General features: G+C 42.2%; 1 protein-coding gene across 13 annotated transcripts in view; it reads left to right on the forward strand.

Moving 5' to 3' along the window:
- BRSK2 (BR serine/threonine kinase 2) overlaps positions 1-20,846 on the forward strand; it is a 321,619-nt gene that overhangs the window by 140,268 nt on the left and 160,505 nt on the right. For all 13 annotated transcript variants that reach the window (XM_074585673.1, XM_074585674.1, XM_074585661.1 and 10 more), the window contains exon 2: positions 20,338-20,432. In XM_074585673.1, coding sequence (XP_074441774.1) covers positions 20,338-20,432 — 95 coding nt within the window. The remainder of the gene's footprint in view (positions 1-20,337; positions 20,433-20,846) is intronic.

Below are 20,846 nucleotides of genomic sequence, written 5' to 3' on the forward strand. Positions count from 1 at the left end.
ATCTCTTTCCTAAGGCCAGCAGGACTGCTGTGATGTAGGAGGAGATAAATATATATGACAAAGGATGTGAAGGGGCAGAGCCCTGCCTTGACATTGACACAGATAATTGAGTTATTGGGGAGTTAGTGTAAAAGTTGACTGTTTCTTGGGAGAGATGTCACATGGCATTCTGGTTGTGGGAACAATAAATATCCTCTGGCAACATTTATACTTGCCATTTTTCCCTTTCACATAATGCTCCTAATTCCTTTTGGCACTTTTTTCTGGAATAGATGTTTATGAAAAAAAATACCTAGATACATTGCAGTATATGTCGTCTGGTCACCTTCATAGAGATCATTGCCAGGTGGGGTCTTTCAAGACACTGCTATTTATAACCAGAAAACCAATTCATACTTGCATATGCTTGTGTAGGGTTGCCAGAATTTAACCTTCTCTCTAGCCTCTGTTAGGAGTACTCAGGTACTGCCAGCAGTAGAAATGGAAATCTGGTATTACTATGTGGAAAAAAACCCAGATTTTTTGCTATGAAACTTGCATGCTTTGCATCTAATATGCACAAAAGTGCAGATATAAATGTTTGATGTTCTGAGTAGTGCCGTTTGTTAAGGCATAGTGCTGTATACTAGTAATTACAGACGTTAATTATAGAGGAGAACTGGATTATGACTTTGGGTGCCCTCATTAGGAGGGGACAGTGTGTAAGTGGTCCTGGGAGGCTTTGTTAATTGGAGAAAACTTGTTTCATAGCATCTTCCTTGCCTTTTTCACCAGGAGGTAGTAATTTACTACTGCTTATACAAACACCAAATGAGACACTGCTGCTGTAGGTCAGCACTGCTGCTTGGTGAGAGGAAAAGTGAACGTGACTCAGCTTTGGTGGTCCATTTCCAGCCTTTCCCCATCTTTTGCCCTCTTCAGCCCTGCTTCACTTCTGCTTTCCTGGATTTGGTTCGGGTAGTCTGTGTGGAGGTGTGTGCGCATCCTGTGGTGCTTCATCAAAGACTCCCTTGCAAGACCTAATGTTCACAGAGGGCTGCTTCTGAAGTATCAAGTATGCTGTATGGCAGATATTGACATCTTTCCATGTTTCTTTAGGAACCCAACCATATACGTGTGCACAGGCACCTGTAATTCTGGACAGATACGTTAGGTACAGTTATCTTGTAACCAGGAGGCCTTTGCACTTCAGGAAACTCAAATAACTCTTCTGTATCTTTAAAAAGAAAAGTAACCGCAGGCCCTCTGGAACTCTAAGTTGCCTGTGCATGCAGATAATTATTTTGAGATTGAAACAGCACCTTTGAAGCATGTCCATGAAATACATAATTAAAGTATCTTGTGTTCGATCATACCGTTGGACAGCTAATTGAAAATCACATTGTGTCTACATAATGAGACAAATAATATATGTATTTGTGCACTGATGAAATGACTCGTCCCATAGTCTTTTCCCCTTTAATTGCTACAATGGGAACTGGCAGAAGAGGACCACGTGCTGGGCTGTCCTTGATCAGCAAATCTAACAGACACAGAGTTACTGTTAGGGACTCCCGTGAGTTCAAATAAAAGAGGCTCTGAAGGATGGAACTGCTGCTTCCAACAATTTCTGTACAGATGTGTAAGTCGGGAAGAACATGTTGGGTTTCCTGCTGTCAAGGAAGTCAGTGGTAGCACAGCATCTGCCTAGGCTTCATAAATGAACAGAGCATTTGTGTTTACGGTGAGGAATGGCTTGATTGGTTTTGACCTGTGTCTGCCTGTAGGATCGTGCCATTCAAGACCCTCTGTGATGCCCAGTTGGCTCTGCTACAGCAGAGAGTCCCTGCAGAGCAGCTGGTATTTCAGCAAGTGAAAGTCTGGGGCTTGCCAAGCTCCAAATAGCACCCGGAAGTCTTGCAAGCAGTGAGTTGTCCTCAGTCGGTCTCTTGGGGATCTGGTGGCTCAAGAAATATTAATGGCAGGGAGTACTTCCCTCTTAGCCACATCCCTTGTGTGTTTTTTTTTATTCCTTCAGTATCTGTCTCGTTCCCTGGGTTAGGGGAAGTGCTGTGTTGTGTTTTATCATCATGCCATGAACATGTTTCTTGGAACGTAAGAACACAGGAAGGATTCCTTTGCCCTCTTCTCCACCATATGGTGTACATTTGTGGAAGACAGGCATACCCTTATCAGTAAAATAATTGGTTGGTTTATCTTTATTGCTAACACAAAATTAATTTTAAGATAAACATACATGAGGAGAATTCCATTTTCAGAGATCCTTCCCTCTGAAATGCACTGATTGCAGTAGCCATAGAAAGGAGGACTCTGGGATGTCACTTCTTCCTCAGAAGATTCAGAGCTACATCAGGGCTTAACTATAGAGGATCTTATAGTCTTATTTTTATGATGTTGACTTGCGTGATCTCCCTTTCATCACAACAAGAACAGCTTTCCAGCTTACTGGGTCATTCATTTGGCCATAGCGTTGCCTGGAAAGAGCTAGTTTTTTTTCAGGTTAGCATTTACACATACACATGTTCATGTATATGTTCTTAATGTGAAATAAATTAAGTCATTTTTCTCAGCCTGCAGTCACATAACCAATCATAGCTTTCCTCTGTAGCTCTTGTACTTTCTGACATCTAAAAAAATGTCACAGTGCATTAGTGCCAGGGAGACAAAGACAAGTAAGGAAGTCTGCTGATGCTGCTTTTTACATTTAAAATCATGCAACATATCCAGGGGTTTAGGATGCATTTTCTCGGGGGTTCCTATGACCTGAGTTCCCCGCTGTTTACTTTTTGCAGTCACAGCCTTCTAATTACGATGCCACAGTTTTGGGAAAGGTTATGGTTGCTTCAACTGGCTTCAAACCTTGCGTTGCAAAATTATATTCTGCTGCTGCTAGTGCCTGACAAAGATCTGGCTTCCAAACAAAGGCAAAGAGAAAGAACGAAGCAGCACACCCTGCAAGAGATAGAATATTGTCTGTGTGATTAAAGCTCTTTTATTAGGCTGTGGTGTGTAATGGGAAAGAAAAAGCATGATCTCCACTGATCTGCATTTTAAACAATGTTGAGGATTAGCAGAGGGGCAGCAGATGCACCTATTGAGCTGTAAAGGAAGGGATTCAAAGCTATATCGTGCAGATGGGGGATTATTGTACTGTACCTCCCCGCGTGTGCCAGTCGGTACTCCTGCTGCTCTGCAGAGCGGCACTTATCATCTCCGTCAGCCCTCCTTGTCCCAGAGCACGCACGGCACAATAAACCTGCTTTAGCCCTGCCGCCGAGTTCAGCGGACGCTCAACCAATCTAAACAAGCAGAAACTGAGCTGTGGCAGCCATTCTGCTGCTGCCAGTAGGATCATGATACGGGCACCGGATGATTATCACATCCTTCCCTAACACAGTCTTTCAGCCAGGTTAACCCGTTCCATTTGAACAGCTTGGTCTAACGATGCTCCCTGTCATTTTGCTACAGACCCATCCTTTTCCTAGAGCAGAGTGAGTAAAATGATAGGCGAGAGGAGAGAGATTTTCCTTCATGGTTTTTTTTTGTTCTTCTGACGTCGCTTCTAGAAATAAGCATCCTTTCTCCTATCTAAAATACAGTGTTGCAATTTAGTGATTGTTGCTTCCATTAAATGGATCATAAATTTGAAACCTCTCACCAAATTTATACGTTCATGTATAACATAGGAAGCACCCCACTTTTGCTCTCATATTTTCTGCTGTAAGTCAGGAATAGATCTAGTGGCACAAATGGAATTATTCCCCTTTTACGCTGCTGTAGCAGGGGGTGGGTGTGAGGTTTATCTGGAATTTAATAAAAATTATGGTCTACTGGCCAATTATTTCTGCTCCAGCATATAGTTTGTAGTTGAAAACACATTAATAATATATTTCTAGCTTTTACCTATTCCCACCAAGTTAAAAAGTGATTGTCACATGTGTTTGACTTCCAGCTCTGCCACAGGGTTTCCGTGTGACCTTCAGCGAGTTACCCAGTTTCTTCATGCCTAAAGTCTTTGTCTTCAAACAGAGAAAGAGCATATAATTAGGTGTACTTTTGACTGCCTTATCTGTTTGGATCATAACCATCTACCCCAAGGCAGGGCCTAGCACCTATTATGTGTATGCATGATGTTTATCACAGTAGAGTCCTAGTCTTGGGTTGAGTCTTCCAATATAAAAAGCAATAATGATTCCATAGGTCTCCTTCACACAATTAATTCTGTGTTCTGTTATGTATTTTCTCTTTAAAAATAGTTTTCTCTGTAGTCCTGAAATATGTTCATGAGGCTTGAAAACGACTGGAGAAAACAATTATTTTCTGCAGCATCCTATTCTTATTGTGTTAAATGTGTCATAAATTTGAGCTTTCCTAATAGCAGCCTGGATAATTACCTCATGCTTTGCTCGTATTGGGGCAGGAAAGAGAGTTCAAATTCCTATATATTTGTAAATATGAATATCTGTTTCCTTCTTGATTAGCGTTGGTTCTACCTGGTTCACCTCAGTAGCTCCATCACTTTGTAGACAGTTCTCTGTCTTAAAGATTAAGCTCTGCTGAAAGCTGGAAACCACCTCAAGTACTGACATACTTCCCATAGCACCCCTGTTTCTCCATCTTGAACAGATGAGTTCCCACATTTGTCCGCAGATTAGGAAACGTGAACCTCAAACCACAGAGCAAGGCTCTAGTTGCCAGTAAGTTAAGTGCAGAAGTGTCCAGGATGCTGCCGGGGAGGCGGGGTTTGGCTACAGCAATGCTCTCTTGTTTGCACTTTTGTTAGGTTCTGACATGGGGCTGATCTCCTAGCTGTGAAGAGAATTATCTGAAAAGCAAGGTTGATGAATTTATATTTTAAATCAAGGCAATTTAAATTGTGGCTTTTTATTATGGTTTAAATCAGCAAGGATACATTTTTGGCTATTTTCCTAAAAAAAAAAAGGTTGATTCTCAAGTTGGTGGACATCCAGATATACCGATTTGCAAAAAAATTCTCTTTACGCAAATTTCGGGGTTTTTTTTCTGTGGTTAGGAAGACATTCTTTACCACTGTCCATTCACTGAAATCATGATGTAGGTAATGTACATTTACTTGCATTCTTTCTTTAAAATTTTTTGCTACATTATAGATTGATGACTGGCATTCCCTACTCACTGTAGATGGACATACGTTCCTTATATTTGCATCAACTTCGGTTTGGTTTGGAAACTGAAGTGAAATTAAATTGATAAATTTTTTAAAAAATTATTATCTAGGTGGGCTGATTCCATTTAAAAATAAACATAAAGGAAAAAGGATTTTAAAAGTTTGGTTTGAACAGTTGCAGCACATGTGAGGTACATCTGGGCAGACCCTATACAGAGCTCTGTATACAGAGGTGCTGACCTCCCAGTGCACCTCACTGCTCACCTGGCATTCCTGGGCTCTGGAGAGCAGCCTGTGTTGCACTGGGATCTGCAGCAACTGGGGATCCCCACTTGGAATTAGAATGAGACCAACCAGACCTTAAAGCCAGGTCTCTGGAGGAGGAAGTCTCAGCTTCAGTTACATGTATTGTTACTTTTCTTCCTTTTAGCCATTCCAAAGAAATGGATTGATTGGGAGTGCTTGAGGTAGGGGTAGTGTTGGCAGATAAACTTCAAAGGGGCAGGGAAAGGGTAAGCTATCATTATTGTCAGCAGCTTAATGCTCAGTCCAACAGTGGCTCTTTCCTGCTGTGTGGGAAGTAGAGAGCAATTTGTACGGCTGGGAGTCTTGTGAGGCATGTAAGCTGAAAGAATCAGGAGGGAGGTTGGGGAGAGGAAGGAAAAGTCTTTTTTCACACATCCAGCTAATAAAAGCGTGAGTTTACCACAGCAGTGGCTCATTCGCAACATTGCCTGTAGTCAGAGCAGAAGCATGTGAAGTTATCCTTAAATTGGTAGGGTCTCCGCTTATAGGAGGACTCCTGCGAATGGTCTGTAGCATGGCTGAAGAGAAACAAAAAGCTCATCCACCTCTTTCTTTCTTACTCCCTCTTTGTTGTACAGCTTCTGATTTAGTACTAGCTAGAAAACTTTAGGGGAAATTTTTTCTTTTAGGATAAAAAATGTAGAAAACATGAAGAATTACTTAATTTAGATTACGTTCTTCAAAACTGCTGCAGAGAAGCATTGTTGTTCCATTAAACATCCTTAAAAACACTCTGAAAGTGTTCTTTGCTTGTTAATACCTGTAGAGACTGAATGGAAAGAAACCACTGAAGGAACCGAATACAATACATTCTGTTCTTGAGACAAAACCAGGAGGAATGGCTGATACACCAGATGGTTGTGCTGCCATCCAGAGGTACTTTGACATGCTGGAGAACTGGGCAGGCAGGAACACCGGAGTTCAGCAAGGGGAAATGCAAAGTCTTGCACTTGGGGAGGAGTTAACCCCAGGCACCAGTACAGCAGGGGACCAGACAGCTGGAAGGCAGATCTGCAGAGAAGGACCTTGGGGTCCTGGTGGACAACAAGCTGGGCATAAGCTAGCCGCGCACCCTTGTAGTGAAAGTGGCCAACAGTATCCTGGGCTGCAGGATCAACTAGATCGAGGGAAGTGATCCTTCCCCTCTGTTCAGCACTGATGAGGCCACAACTGGAGAACTGCATCCAGTTTTGGGCTCCCCAGTAGAAGAAGCATATGGACTTACTGGAGTGATAGGGCCACAAAGATTAAGGTTCTCAAGCATCTCTTGTAAGAGGAGAGCTTGGACTGTTCAGCCTGGTGAAAAAGCTTCAGGGTTTCTCATTAATTTGTATAAATACCTGATGGGAGGGAATGAAGAGGAAGCTGACTCTCTGGGGGCCCACTGACAGGACAAGAGGCAATGGGCACAAATTAAAACACAATTCAGTCTGAACGCAAGAAAATACTTTTTTACTGTGAGAGTGGTCAAACAACGGAACGTGTAGCCAGAGAGTTGTGGAGTCTCCATCTGTGGAGGCATTGAAAACCTAAGTGGACACAGTTTTGGGCAGTTTGTTCTAGCTGGCCCTGCGTGAGCAGGGACTTGGACTACATGATCTCTAGAGGTCCCTCCCAGCCTGCGTGATTCTGTGACTCTGTAACCAACAGCAGATTCTAGGTTCTTTTTTTCTTTTCTCCTCACCAGTGGATTCTGGACCACTAGCACAAATCAGGCAGCGTGTTTAGAGAAGACTTGATTTGTTTAACCCTGTTGCTGAATAACTGGCCATCTACTACCCTGGTTTTCTTTTATGCTGTTTCCAGTGCACTGCCACGAAGTGCAGTCTGGGTGTTCCTGCTGTAGTATTCACTCACCTGGTTGCCTTTGTGCTTTCAGAAGGTGCCTTCTCTTCCCCGTACAGCACTAGGTACACAGCACCATTCACATACAGCTGCAGAGGTAGATTTTGAGTAGAGTACACTGGAGAGACAAGAGACAAAGGTTTTCAAAAGAACCTTCATTTTAGGCTTCTTCACGTGGTTGTCAGTGGGATTTACAGTTCATGCTGTGGGCAGAGGGATTCTCCTTCATCTTAGACAACTTGCAGTCACACAAGGCCACAGAATCGCCTTAATTCCCTTGAATCGGACCAGAGGGGAGCACCTTTGGTCTTTCTCAACCACGACTATGAATATCAGCCTCTGTTTAGACAAACATTATCTGAGAAGTAAGCTTGTCTTTCTGTGTTTCTCTGTCTCCTGGAGCTTGCTGGGACTTCTATCCCAGTGAAAGGGAAGTGAGGAGATCTGCTGTTAAAGACTTCTACAGTCTTGTATCTGCAAGTGAAAATGGTCCCTCAGGAAACTTAGGGCAGGTGCTTCTGCGGCTGAATCTGCTACACACTCTACTGTTGGTAAGGCTCACAGTACACACATGCTTTCAGGCACTCCTGTTTCTAATGTATGTACCCAGTCTGCTTGCGCAGGAGGCCTCGTTGACCAGGGCTGGATCTCAGGAAGTAGATCCTGTGCTTATGGCTGTGCCATTGCACCATTTTGTGATGTTACATAGGTCACTCCAGCTCATGGTGTTATCCATACTGGTTTTGTTTGTCCATCTGACCAAACCAGGCTCATTGTTTTGCAGATTGAGTTACCAGCATTGAACTTTCTGTCTCTGAAGACTGAGGCTTTTCTGTATTTGTCTTTTGATAGAGTTCCTGATTCTCTTTTTAAAGTCTTTTTCTGTCCTTGCTGAGAGTTTTTTAAATTATTCACCTAATAAGATTTGGACTGCAACCTCTAACTTTAGGTGTCTTAAGCATAGAGGGTCACAGACAAATAATGTTTCTGTGGGATGCCTGTCCTGCTGCATAAATGCTATTTAGCTGCTGATGATTCTTTTGTTCAGGAGAGATTGTTACATACCCCATCCTATGTAACTTCACCATAGCCTTAATGGGTAAGTGGCATGACCCTGCAGGATGAGTAAAGACTATCACAGCAGTTTCTAGTCACTTAGGAGCTCGTAATACAAAGCCAAAGAACATAAGTGTGTGTGTAATGTTCATAAGGACAAGACGGTATTTTCTTGCGCTCTGTACAGGCAGTATCCCTTAAGGCCAGTGGCTTTGCAGAAAGTGATACATGATTTGTCTAATGCTATTATTGCTGGGTAGTACTGTATTATCTTAGCACGTTTATCCCCTGTGTATGTTGGAACACTGAACAGGCACAGCAATCTCAATTATTTCCGAGCTGCCTCCTCTTCTGAGCATGAGCGGCTCTGAGTCAACACTGAGCTCCTCTGTGGCCATTGTTTGTAGGCTGCGCTGTGTTGTGTCACCTCCTTGGAGAGGCTGGGAGGGCCGCGGCTCTTCTTGGTCGGTAGGAATTGGGAACAATTCCAAGGAAGCCAATGGGATCGCACTATTGTACATGCAGGGAAAACAGGGTCCTCGTGTGGGAGTGTTGTTCTTGAGGGATGATGTTTTTAACTTTTGACCAGACTTTGTAGCTTCTAGGGAGAAGACGCTTATTGGTCTTTTGCTTATTTCTGTGTACTTGTCCAGGCTTAAAACTTGTCCTTCTTCTTAAGATGATTTTTTTGATTGAACCTTTCTGATTCTTCTGATGCTAACTGTGCTAGCTAGCTCATGCTAACTGTGAAGGGCCGAGAAATACAATTATTAGTAGGCTACAAAGCAATCAGAGGAAAAACCCTGGGGATGAGATTCTCTGTTGACATCTAGAAAACTCATCCACTCTTTACCCTTCCTTGTTGTGGCTGTGGCCTTGAACTAGTGTTTGTGGGGAGCCTAATTTAAGGATTTTATGCTGTTACTAAGAAATTACCAATCTGAGTAAAGACGGAACCCATTCCTGTGTGTGGGAGTGGTGCAGTAAAAGGTGCTGTAGGTTCAAGAATAACAATGCCTGCAGATTTGTTTTGCCTTAGTGGTAGTTAACACATAAAGGGAGTTGTATACTTTGGTAACTGTTGAGAACAGCTGGTTCTGGCATAGCTGTAAGGTCTTCTACAGCCAGATCTTGCAGCATTTCCATTTCGTTCTCTACAGCAACACCCATTAGAGGCAGCCGGGAGCTGCTGATGAAGAAACTGGCCTGCAAATTCCTGAAGCAGATAAGCCTTTGAATTGACTTCACTGGACTTTAGATCAGACCCATGGGTTTGGTTATCATCCTCCCCAGTGAATTCTTACAGAAGAGAAAAATTCACTGTGAGATCTTCCAGCAATCCAGGCAGGGCTTGTTGCATGGAAAACCTGGAACAGAAGTGTGACACAAAGATGTGTTTTGACAGCACAGTTTTCATGCTACTGTCCTTTTATAGTCACCAGTTCCTGCCTGAGTTTGAAATTGAACTCTATTTCGGAACATACTTAGCCTCAGCCACTCTGGTATGAATTTCCAAGTGATGAAACTGAGTTTCAGAAGGTGAGTTGCGGTGTGCATGTCTGTATTTACCCAACTACCTTTCTTTTGAAAGGAAATTAAATTAACTTCATTTTCTTTCTTTTTTGCGGAGGCACAGATGACCGTGCTCGCTGGGTATTACATTGTTTCTCATAAACCTAACCTTAAATTAATGAGGTGCTTGGGCCTTTTTTATAACTGTGTATTGAGTATGACCCCCTGCTTTCCTCTCTCTGTAAGGAACATGGTGAACCAGCTGTGGTGAAGTTTGTACTACATGAGCAGGCAGCTCCTGTTCTTCGTGTAGAAGTCGATAAATGCTTTCAGCTCCATGCTGTGACCTGAGCCATTATTCTCACATTAAAGGAAATACTTTTGAAAATTGTTTTTTTTATATGCCTTTTTATGTTCATTAAAATTATAATAGTCTAAATTTTTTGACCTTTAATTCTTTTGCTGTGACTTTCTTTTTTTTAAGCCAGAAATCAGTTTTCAAATGGTCTTTTTTCCCATTGTCCTAAGGCAGAGGCTGGGAGTTTCTCATATTCAGTATAATTAAGAAAATGTGGTACGTCCTACACTTTACAGAGGAGCATATTGCAAAATGGGAAAAGCAGTCTGTTACAACTGCGTCATGAGATCTCTGCCTTCATAGTTTTATAATGCACACGATCCACTGTGGAGGACAGGAAGCACTAAAAACATTTGCTGAAACTGAGACTACATAGACCCATGTGTCAGGCTGTAGGAGTCATGTGAAAATATCAGAATCTTATTAAAATTATTTACTTCCATTTCTTCACATTTCATCATATGGAGCTGTGTTCTGCAGGCCCCTAAGTCTGCTGTTAGGAGTCTCCACGCCTTCCCTCAGCCTCTTGCCCCTCCAGTAGCCTCAGCGCCTCCCCCTCCCTCCTCCATTCCCCTCCCGTGTCCCCTTGTCTAACCTGCAGCCAAGGCAGTACAATTGGACTCTGCTCAGGAGTTCATTCTCATGCTCACTGACCAGCAAGGCATTTTCTCTTGGCCAGAGTGAACGACTGCAGGCCAGTCTGTATCCTTACCCCTTACTGGGGCAACTTACAAGGTCTATCCATAGCCAGTTGCTGAATTTTGTTGAACGTGTTCCTCAGGGCTCACTGTTGAATTTAGTTGGTGTTTGCCAGTGGGATCCAAAGTTGTTAAGATGGAGGGTGCATGGACAGCTAGACATGCAAAGTGTCTGTAATAACCTTCTTTCACTAGGAAGCCACATTAATTATTTATTTTTTTAAAAAGAAATGATCCAAATATTGTGCTATCTGAACAGGAACTTAAGAAGTCTGAAACTATAGTAAGAAAAACTGTGTTAGCTATGAGGAGCAGTTTGAACTTAGGCATTAACTCAACAGGATTTATGTTCCAAAACCCACTGCCTTCTTGGGAGGTTTCAGTATCATTTTGAAAAGAGCTAGGGCCATACCATGGGACCCAGATACAGAGCAGGGAAGATGAGGTGTCCCTATTGTGCTCTTACTTGAACCCTGGCCTGATTCTCCTCTTGTATTTGATAACATGAAAATGGATGGTGGGAGTATCTCCATGGAATGACATTAACATAACGATCTCACAGTCTCAAAAATCTTTCACAGATAATGAAGTCCTTTCCAGCTTTGTTGGATGCTGTTGACTGAGTACAGGAGAAAGAACCAAATCCAAGAGGGAAATACAAGGAACACTCAGGTGTCAGATATTCTGTTTGGTAGATGCCAGTTGACCGACAAGACGATGTGCTCACAGATCTGAGACTAGCCACGGCATCTGTTGTCTTCTACATAGGAGAAAGGAGAGAGTAAGCTGTATGGACAAAAACTATGCAAGTGATAGATGAACTGCAGGACAAATGGGTAAAACTGTGGAGAGTGTTACTGCAGCAGACATAAGAAGCTAGAGAAAATGGAGGTAGAGGTCAAGAGATGTGGGGAGGACCTCTTGGGATGGGACGGGAGATCTCATTAGGGAACCATGAGGAAGATCCAGGGTTTTGTGGTGAACAATGAAATTAAATTTAGTGGTTTCTAACCCTAAATGAAATCCACAAGAGATCAGCCCCTTTTAGTTCTATTGGGTACAGAACAATTTGTCCTTGGAAAAAAATCTGTAGCTGTAGAACAATGTATGCAATGGCTATCCAATGCATTTCTCCCCTGGGTGTGTATTGGCCATATCCCACTGTCATTAAAAATCCCTCCTGGAATTCATGGGAACTGGGATGTGCTGCCATGTGCTTGTGACTTGTTGTTTGGTGCCTTCATGGGTGCAAGGATGGTTAATCCAAATCACTTCTTGAGTCTGCAGTGCAGCATATTGGCAGTCAGTGAAAATCCTGTTAGGAATCTGTCAGTGGGTGATTAAGAGATGTCAGAGGGCAGAGTAAGCTGTATCAGCACTGAGCCGGGTAGATGAAGTGTTCTGCGGTGAGCCTAATCTTGTGAAGAGCATGACCTTTGTCTTCTGTATAAAGGTTTTCCATGGTAACCCTCCTTTTTAATTAAGTTCTTAATATACATATAACCTAGCTGAAACAACCTTGGTTGATGGGAGGGTCAAAAGGGTGTGAGGACTTTCTGACAGAGGGAGGGTGGAAAGGTGTGGTGAAGAAGGGGAGATGTAGGAAATGAGCACAGAAAATGGGATTAACATCAGCTAAAAGCACATGTGAAGAGCAGTTTATCTGCTGTTTCTCCTCCTCCTTCCTCACCTCTTCTTTCTCTGCTGTGCATGGGTTCCTCCTTGTTAGTGTATTAGCCCTTCTCAGCAGATCACTGGACCAAGCAGGGACATTGTGGCTCATTACCCAGATGCTACCTAATTATAGCGACATGTTTTCTAAAAGATATCTTAGGCAGGATAGACAGAGCTCTGCTGGCTTCCTGCTATACCTGAAAATTGCCATCTTTGGTCATCTCTTGACAAAGGATTAATGAAATCTGAAGGGGGACGTGGATCTCATCGTTCCTTAGAAAGAGTTTTTCAAGGAGACGTACAGCTCTTGGAAAAAAAAGCTTTGACTAGGAGAGTTGAGGGCAAAAGCGGTACCCATCCAGAGATGTTAAAAAGGGAACCTTTTTTCTGGTGCATCAATGGAAAGATCTGTTATGTTTTAATTTATTTTTTTCATTTGAAAACAGTGAAACCACTCTTCTCTTTCCCTGCCTGCAGCGGGTGGGAGTGCTGCCCCAAATGCATTCAGGCTCGAGGCTGAAGTCTGCACTTCTCCTGTGGCAGCAAAGCTTAGCCTCCTAAGCGTATTTATATGGGAACAAAGACGTGATCTGAAATAGGAGCTCAGCCCACTACACATCACAAGCTGCTGATAGATCCCAGAGGACTTCAAGAGTTTGTTAGAGTTTGGCTGATGAAATAATGGCATTTTACAAAAGCAGCATCCAGTGTGCCTACCAACGTTGTGTCCTGGTTCCCTCAGGGCATGGGGGGGAGCTCTTCAGACACATGACTGTCTATGGTAAGATGGGAAAGAGAGCATGTCAAAAGGACTCAACAGTCACGTTCTTTCTTTGCTATATTCAGGGGGCACAAAGTGTTTCTGAGAAGTATTGATTTATGAAATATTGTAAGAAAGAGACCAAGATAAAAATCAATAGAGGTGATGTTGGTTCTCTGTGTTTTGATCCTGCTGAGCTTGGAGGATGATCCTACCATAATCTCTGAGGTATACAGCGTAAAACCTGCTCCTAGTGAGCCGCAATGTATACATATACCTGTCTGTGTCTCATGTTCTCTAATGTCAGGCATGTGGATCCAGTCACATCTGAGTTGATGCATTGTTCTCACCAGTCTTTGAGCTTAGGAGTGTGTCCCTTTGTCTGGCCGAGCCAGTGTGCAGTTGACAGCACTCGTAGCTCAGGAGAATACATCTAGGCTATAGCAATTTAGTGTGCAGCTTCCCTGTGCTCTGAGCTGAGGCATATGAATCTCGGAACAGAAGAAATCTCCTTCCATGCTCCTGCTGAGAGTTTGAACTCTGGCTTTAGTCCTACTGTAATTACAGTTTATGCAATTTGGAAACAGTTATTGCATGAGCCCTAAGAACAGCCTTGTAGCACTAGAATCTCTCTGTAGAAAAGCCCATGGTCAAATTATTTCATTACTAACATGGGTAGTTCCATCCTCATCCTTTTAGATTTCTAGATGCTATACCTCCTTTCCCCATATGCAATTATAAATTGATACCGTATAATTTGTCTGTCACTTGATATAAGGCTCTGTTTATTTTAAAGGCAATAATTAGAGATAACAATTGCTATAGAAAAATAAACATCTGTTCAATGAGAAGACTGAGCAATTAAGGGCAATTATTGGTTTCCGTAAGTAGGATGCTCAGTAACAAAGTTCTTCTCAGTGCAACTAAGAAGATCCTAAGATACATGTTGTAGGAGACCAGACATCCATGCGCTAAAAGAATTGGGAAATGAAATGGAAGCTATTAATAAGAAATTATCTAGACTTTTCTTTCCAGATTGTATTTAAGATGCAGTTTCCCTGGTTGTAACATGTAAAACTTGCATAGGGTTTAGATCCCTTTCCAACATTCTTTGCAAGGATTAATCAGTTAATCCTTCTACAGCCCTTGCAAGGCAAGTAAGTAAGTGTTACTATCCTTATTTTACGGCTATGGAAATCACGTTGCTCTGGGCCAAATTTTAATCCATTTTCCACTGTTGTAGATCTAAAGCAACTTCACTGCAGTCAGCGGAGTTAGACACTGTAACTGAGCTGATTTAACCTTAATTGAAACTACAGTGTTTGTGAAGATAACTGAGAATAAAGAGCAAGAATATTACACTTTAAGCATTGTCCTACGCTCCACTTGATTTGTATTAATGCTTTTGTTTGCTTTAAGGGTTGATTTTCTAAACTGGCATCCTTGAAGGTTTGCAGATCTTGCAAATGCTGGTGCATGTAGTTTTCAGGAATGACCATCCATAAATACTTTTAAGATTTACAACAGCAGCCTCCAGTTTGTGGGGAGAAATTACATTACTTGTATATAAAGATCATATATACAAAGCTCATATGCAGCAACAGTGTACACACACTAAGCTTTTTAAAAATCAGTGTACTTGGGTTTGTTCAGCCTAAGATTTTTATTCCTCCTTTAATTTAGATAGTTTGTTACCAGTACTAGTGTGAGCCCTGAAGTAAACCACAAATGTTCGTGTCCTGCAGTGCCTAGATTAACATTTGCAGAGTATTCATTGACTTGAAGTAATTGGCAATTAGCTAACTCAAGTTAAAAGAGGAATGATATTTCTCTCTAGACATTCTTTTAATTGCTCATCCAGCCAAAAGAGATACTAGTGGTCAGACCAGGCCTTTCCACTCAGATGTTTTTTAAGTTTTTTGACAGTGCACTCTGAAGTGAAATGAAGAGCAAGCAACATGCGACTTGCAGATGACCATCTGAAATCAGTGGCTAGTTTCCCTACTACAGAAATTTATCAATACTTACAAATAGGGCATTGGGTTGGTTTTATTTCAAAAGAAAATGAAAGACCTCCATATACCATTGGAAAAATCATATGTATTAAATGTAGCAAATGTACCTAATTTTTCATTCCACTCCTTGAAGTAGTTATTTGCCTTATGGTTAAAAATCAGGATAATGAGTTACTTGTGTTTAACATTTCTGAAAGACTGTGGGAACATTAGTTATTAACAATGAATATACCGTAAGTGCTGTATTTAAACAACAATGTTGTTTCATTATTTATTAGTCTCTCTCCTGAAATGATAATTTGTTTCAGATCGGTATCTTTGGCAGACTCCAAGTTTGGATAGGACTGAAAAACAGTTCTATCTTGTGCCCAGAATATTTCTTTCTCTAATGAAGAGTTGTAATAACATAATAATGATCTTAGTAAGGTGTTACTATCCACAGTTGTGTTCCCTCATGCTGCTATTTACACAACTGTAGAGTGAATATGAAATAGCACCAGCTCCGAAATCTTAGTGTTTTATTCAGTCTGCATTGGAGAAATTTAATACACAAACTGGAAGGCAAAAGTAAATCAGCCTTTTCTGAAATCCCGTCCTTGGCTGAAAAGTCGTGGAGGTGATTGTCAGTTACAGTATAGGCCACGGAGATGACTCTCTGCGATCAGGGATTCACAGTGAATATATTGTCTCAGCTGGAGGGAAGCTTTTTTTTCTCCGTCCCCACAGTACGTTCTTCTTGGGGTATAATGAAGAATTCCTCTCTCTACTGCTTCAGGATGGGCTGTCCATCTGTCCAGCTCATGTAAATCTGTCCCTCGCTCATCACAGAAGCTCCTGTCCATTTCAGAAAAGATCTGTGTATCTTTAAGCATCCAAAGAGTGGGAGTTTATCAGCAGCAAAATGCTCAGGCGTGGTTGTTAGCCGGTCAGTGCAGCATTAGGCTGTGTCAGGCCTGTGCGCTTCCCTTTGCTCGCCCTCCTTGAATGGCATCTTTCCCTTGTGTCATCAGGGGTTCCTCATGCTCGTTGGTTTTCAATTGATGGCTGTTAATTAGAAATGAAAAGACAACGTTAGCTTACGCGTCCCTTGCTTTTCAGTGTGTTGATGTTTTCTTCTTTGCTCCCCAACCTGAGATTATAGGGCTGGTTCTGGTGCTGTTCAGTGGCTAAGATCAGAAGCAGCCCAATGTTTGCAGCTCATAGGAGGCAACAGCCTGCTTGAACGCCCCGGCACATCGGTGCCCGAGATCCCACAGCAACCACCAATGGATGGAAATCTGAAGTGTGTCTGGAGGAGTGAGTGGGTGGGACAGCTGTGTGGGTGGTTGGGGAAAGCTTCAAGTGCTTGATTCCCACAGCATCTTGGATTTTCTGCCAGGACAGACCACAATTAACTTTAACAATCATGAAGATTACTTGCCTGCATTTGAGGGGTTAATTACTCAGGAAGCTGACAAGGTCAAACTCTATTTGTTGCCTGGCAGACTTGCTTTAAGCCAAGCCAGCACAAAATATCCTCTTAGTGTGGCAACCTTGTTTGTTTTCCTTTGGGGACCACACCGGTACCTGTGCTGCCCTGAGTGTATAGATAAGCTTTACAAGTAAGTGCCTAACTTGTTGACACATTTGTATTGGAGGTTTGCTATAGATTCGAGGTGCTTATTATCAGCTGCGTATACAGGAGAACAAAAACTGGAAGATCCACAGCCACTTCCACAACCCTGTAAACATACCTTGGCTACTTGTTTCTAAGCAGTCGTTTCTGCCACTTCCATTTCAATAATAGTTCAGCAGTTTACTCATAGTTGCTTCTTGTTCTCTCTAAGGGTCTGTCATTATGCAGATGTATAATACATCTTGAATGGTTTATGTTCTCTGTGTCAGGAAAAGGGATTCCTAAGCATCAGAAGCCCACAGGAGTTCAAATTCCCGTGTAAGTCATCTCTGAGTAGTTGTACACTAGGCTGGAATTACAGGGCAGGAACAGAAGTCCTGAGTGCAAGCCCTTCCTGCCCAAGCTTAATTATGATTTCCTTGTAGTAGCAAGAGGGCCTTATCATATAGATGGACTTACTAAGGGAGGGGGGTGTTGCTTAGGCTGGCATGCAAATGTCAAAAGGAAGGGGCTAGGGGAGAGGGGAGGAGGTAAGGCAGAGCAACATGTTTTGTTTTTATCCTAAAATTTCATTCAGCGAATTTAGTACAGTGAAAAGTGCTGTCTTGGGCTGTTCAGAGGGTTGTCTTAAAAGTTCCGTCTCCACAAAACAGACAGCAGTGGCAGGACCTTTTTTTTCTTGATTTTTAAAATCCAAATTGGGAGAAGAGGAAAAATGCATTAAATCTCACATCTGTTTTCTCATCCCGTCCTCTGGTACTGTGATGTAAATCAAGGAACGACTTCTTGAGGTTGATGAAATTAATTCAATATAAAATCAGTGTAATTCAGTATCCGTGTGATTTTTGCAAGGTGTGCAGTGTCTTCTAATAATTGATTAACTTTTTTAGTGGAGTAAACAGAAGGGTTTAATCTTAATTTTTGAGTTTCTGTGGTAGGTTAGTAGCCAGAAGGACAGAGGGCGCTGTGAAGATTGCCTGTACAGCGTGGTGGTATCGTGGAAGTTCATGGTTAAAACCCTTCTAAGACTCAGTGATAGGATGCTTCAGGGAGGACAAAGGAAAAATAGTTTACAGATCAGCCAAGTTCAGTGGGACAGATGTCTTGATTTGGGAGCAACAACATTTGAAATCAAACCCTGAAGTGTGAGATACCAGAAGCCTTTATATTTTCTTCGGGGTGAAGGACCAGTTACAGAGAGCAGTTGTTTGTAACCTTTATTGACCTCTTAAAATAATTGGTCTGCAGCACATTACAGTACAGCACTGTGCCACAGATCCTGGGAGTCTAGATATAAAGGACTGAGCTAGAAGTTCTGATGAGATTTGAAAGTGTAACTAGGAGCGATGTAGAGAGTGATGCGGTAGTGCTGTAAGAGTGCTGTAGAGCTGTGACTTCTGCTGGAAGCAGGAAGGAAGCAGTCGGCACAGATTGAAACTGTACACACTTTCAACCAAGTGGTGCCAAGTAGCCACTATCCAAACACAGAACAAAGCCAAAGGGGAGCAGCATAAGGAAGGCTGCAGCTGCTATGAATGGTGAGCTTAGAGCCAGTAGTGCTGTGGGTAATATTATAAATTTATTGAATAGACAAAATTCAGACATAAGAGTGAGGATTGGCCGGACATCACAGCATCTTCCCCCAGCTGTGCTTTTCGGCCGCTTCAGGCAGAGGACAGGCTATTGCTATTCACAGTTTCAAATGGATTTGTCAGTGCACAGCATTCTTAATTTTTGTAACTTGTTTATACCATGGCTGAAAAGTAAGGATGTCAGCATTTAACCAGATGAGACTGAGAAATTATGTGACTAGAAATATCCAGAACACTTGAGCACGCCATAAAAGAGATGTGACTGGAAGCAAGTCAGGAATTTATTTCTTAGCATAATAACCAGTGGTTAATGGCTCCAAATTTATGATTAACTATGTGGCAAAAAGATGGACAGGTAGCTGCAAGAGATTGCTGGAGTCCCTGATGAAGGTCCAGTTCACTTCACTGGGGACAGTTTGTAGTAAGGCAATAGTCTATATAGTCATTCCTCAATAAGAAGTGTGAAGTCCTGTGTTCATTGTTTAGCTGTACTGCAGATCTGTTGTGTTCAATTTGCAGATAAAGCAACGTGTTTGGCTTTATGGTTTGTGTCAGGGGATGGGGTCGGGACCTTAACTGCAACCCAACTCAGGAGCTGTGAGCTGAGCTAGACTTTTTCTTGCTGTGCGATGTCGTTCCTCATAAACGCTCTGTGAAGCCCAGCCGGTCTCAGTGACACCAGGGAGGTGCTGTTTCTTCTTAGTTCAGTTATAACTGAATTAAACTAAATGTCAATTTGGCATATTGTGTGTGGAGTGGGATGAGATCCAGCCTATCAGGTGTTGTGCTGCATGTGCACATTTGGCAAGAGTAAAAGCTGAAGGAAACAAGATCTCGCTTGAATAGACCTACAAAGTACAATTTTCTAGGTACAAATTTTCTTAATGGTGATAGAGTTGAGAGCTCAGGGGACTATCTTAAGCTCACTTGTGGGAGATATCTCAATGTACTTTCATGCAAATCAGCAGATTCAGGTCAAAATTTTGCAGAAGATAATGCTTTATGTATGTTACTTACCTCTTTCTTTTAATTCTTGTAGTTTTATTCCATATTTTGGTGATGGCTCAGACATCCTGATCCTGTCAGGGATATCCATATCCTTTTGCCAATATAATCATTAACAGCACTCTACGTTATTTGAGGACAAGGATACAGTAAATAATAACAAATAAGAAGAATTCAGAATTGTACCAGCATATGTTGGTGTTCCTCCACGCCACAACGGCATTCATCACAGCATTAACTTTATATACCAGGGTAAATCAAAACAGTAAGAGAAAGCATAATTAAGTACCTTTTTATTATGATCATGAAAGCTTTGGAAGGAGATGGAAAAACATAGAGGCCATGTCTACGCTGCAGACATTTGACCATCTAGTTGTGTTGATTTCTGAGCTTTCATTGATGTCAGGTGTCAGCAAAAGCCTTTATCCTAATGTGGTTAAATTGGCAGAAGTTTACTTCTTACTGGTAGAATGCACTTTGAGCGGTGAGAGCTGGAGTACAGTGCTTCAACGAAAATACAGCCTTGATGGCAGAAACTGCAGCAGCATTAAGGATGTTGGCAGCTTCACTGCCAAATGGTCACAACGTGGGCTGCCGGGTCTTCATTATTCACAAGACCTTATCTGGCTGGAGGAGGGACTAGTGGGAATTTGCTTGCATATAAGTTGCCTACTGCTCTGTGGGGGGCAAAAATCGTTAACGGTGACTATCTCTAACCAATCCTTCCTTCCTGTTTTGCTCTGTTTCTCCTGCAGGGCTTGTGAAGTTGGGGGTTCACTGTGTTACATGTCAGAAGGTCGCGATAAAAATTGTCAACAGGGAGAAGCTCAGCGAGTCGGTGCTAATGAAGGTAATTTTCTAATGGGAAATTTAAAAAAAAATTAAGTTCTTGGCTCTGTGTCTTCTGTTCCATGCAAAATTAATATCTTTAATTATGTATAACAAACATCCCTGTCAGTACTAGGATTATGTGGAGCATAATAACAATAATTTAGTTATGGGGGAGGCTAGGGCAGCTAAAATTAAATGGGAGTATGCCTGTGCTTTGTGAACAAAATAAACAGTCAGCTGTGGAGTTGTTGCTTCTCTGCTGGGGCAGATGTGTGCCGGGCATCTGACTTCTACCGCTGCAGCAGTGCATATAGTTGCAGTACATTGCAGACTGAGGTGTACAAATGTCAGTAGGAAGAGATTTAAGAGAGGCTGGTGAGTCTGTTGTTTGAATACTCCTACTGGTTCCTCTGCTGCATGGGTTCATTATGAT

Source organism: Larus michahellis, chromosome 4, assembly GCF_964199755.1.
Source record: "Larus michahellis chromosome 4, bLarMic1.1, whole genome shotgun sequence".
NCBI lineage: Eukaryota > Metazoa > Chordata > Aves > Charadriiformes > Laridae > Larus > Larus michahellis.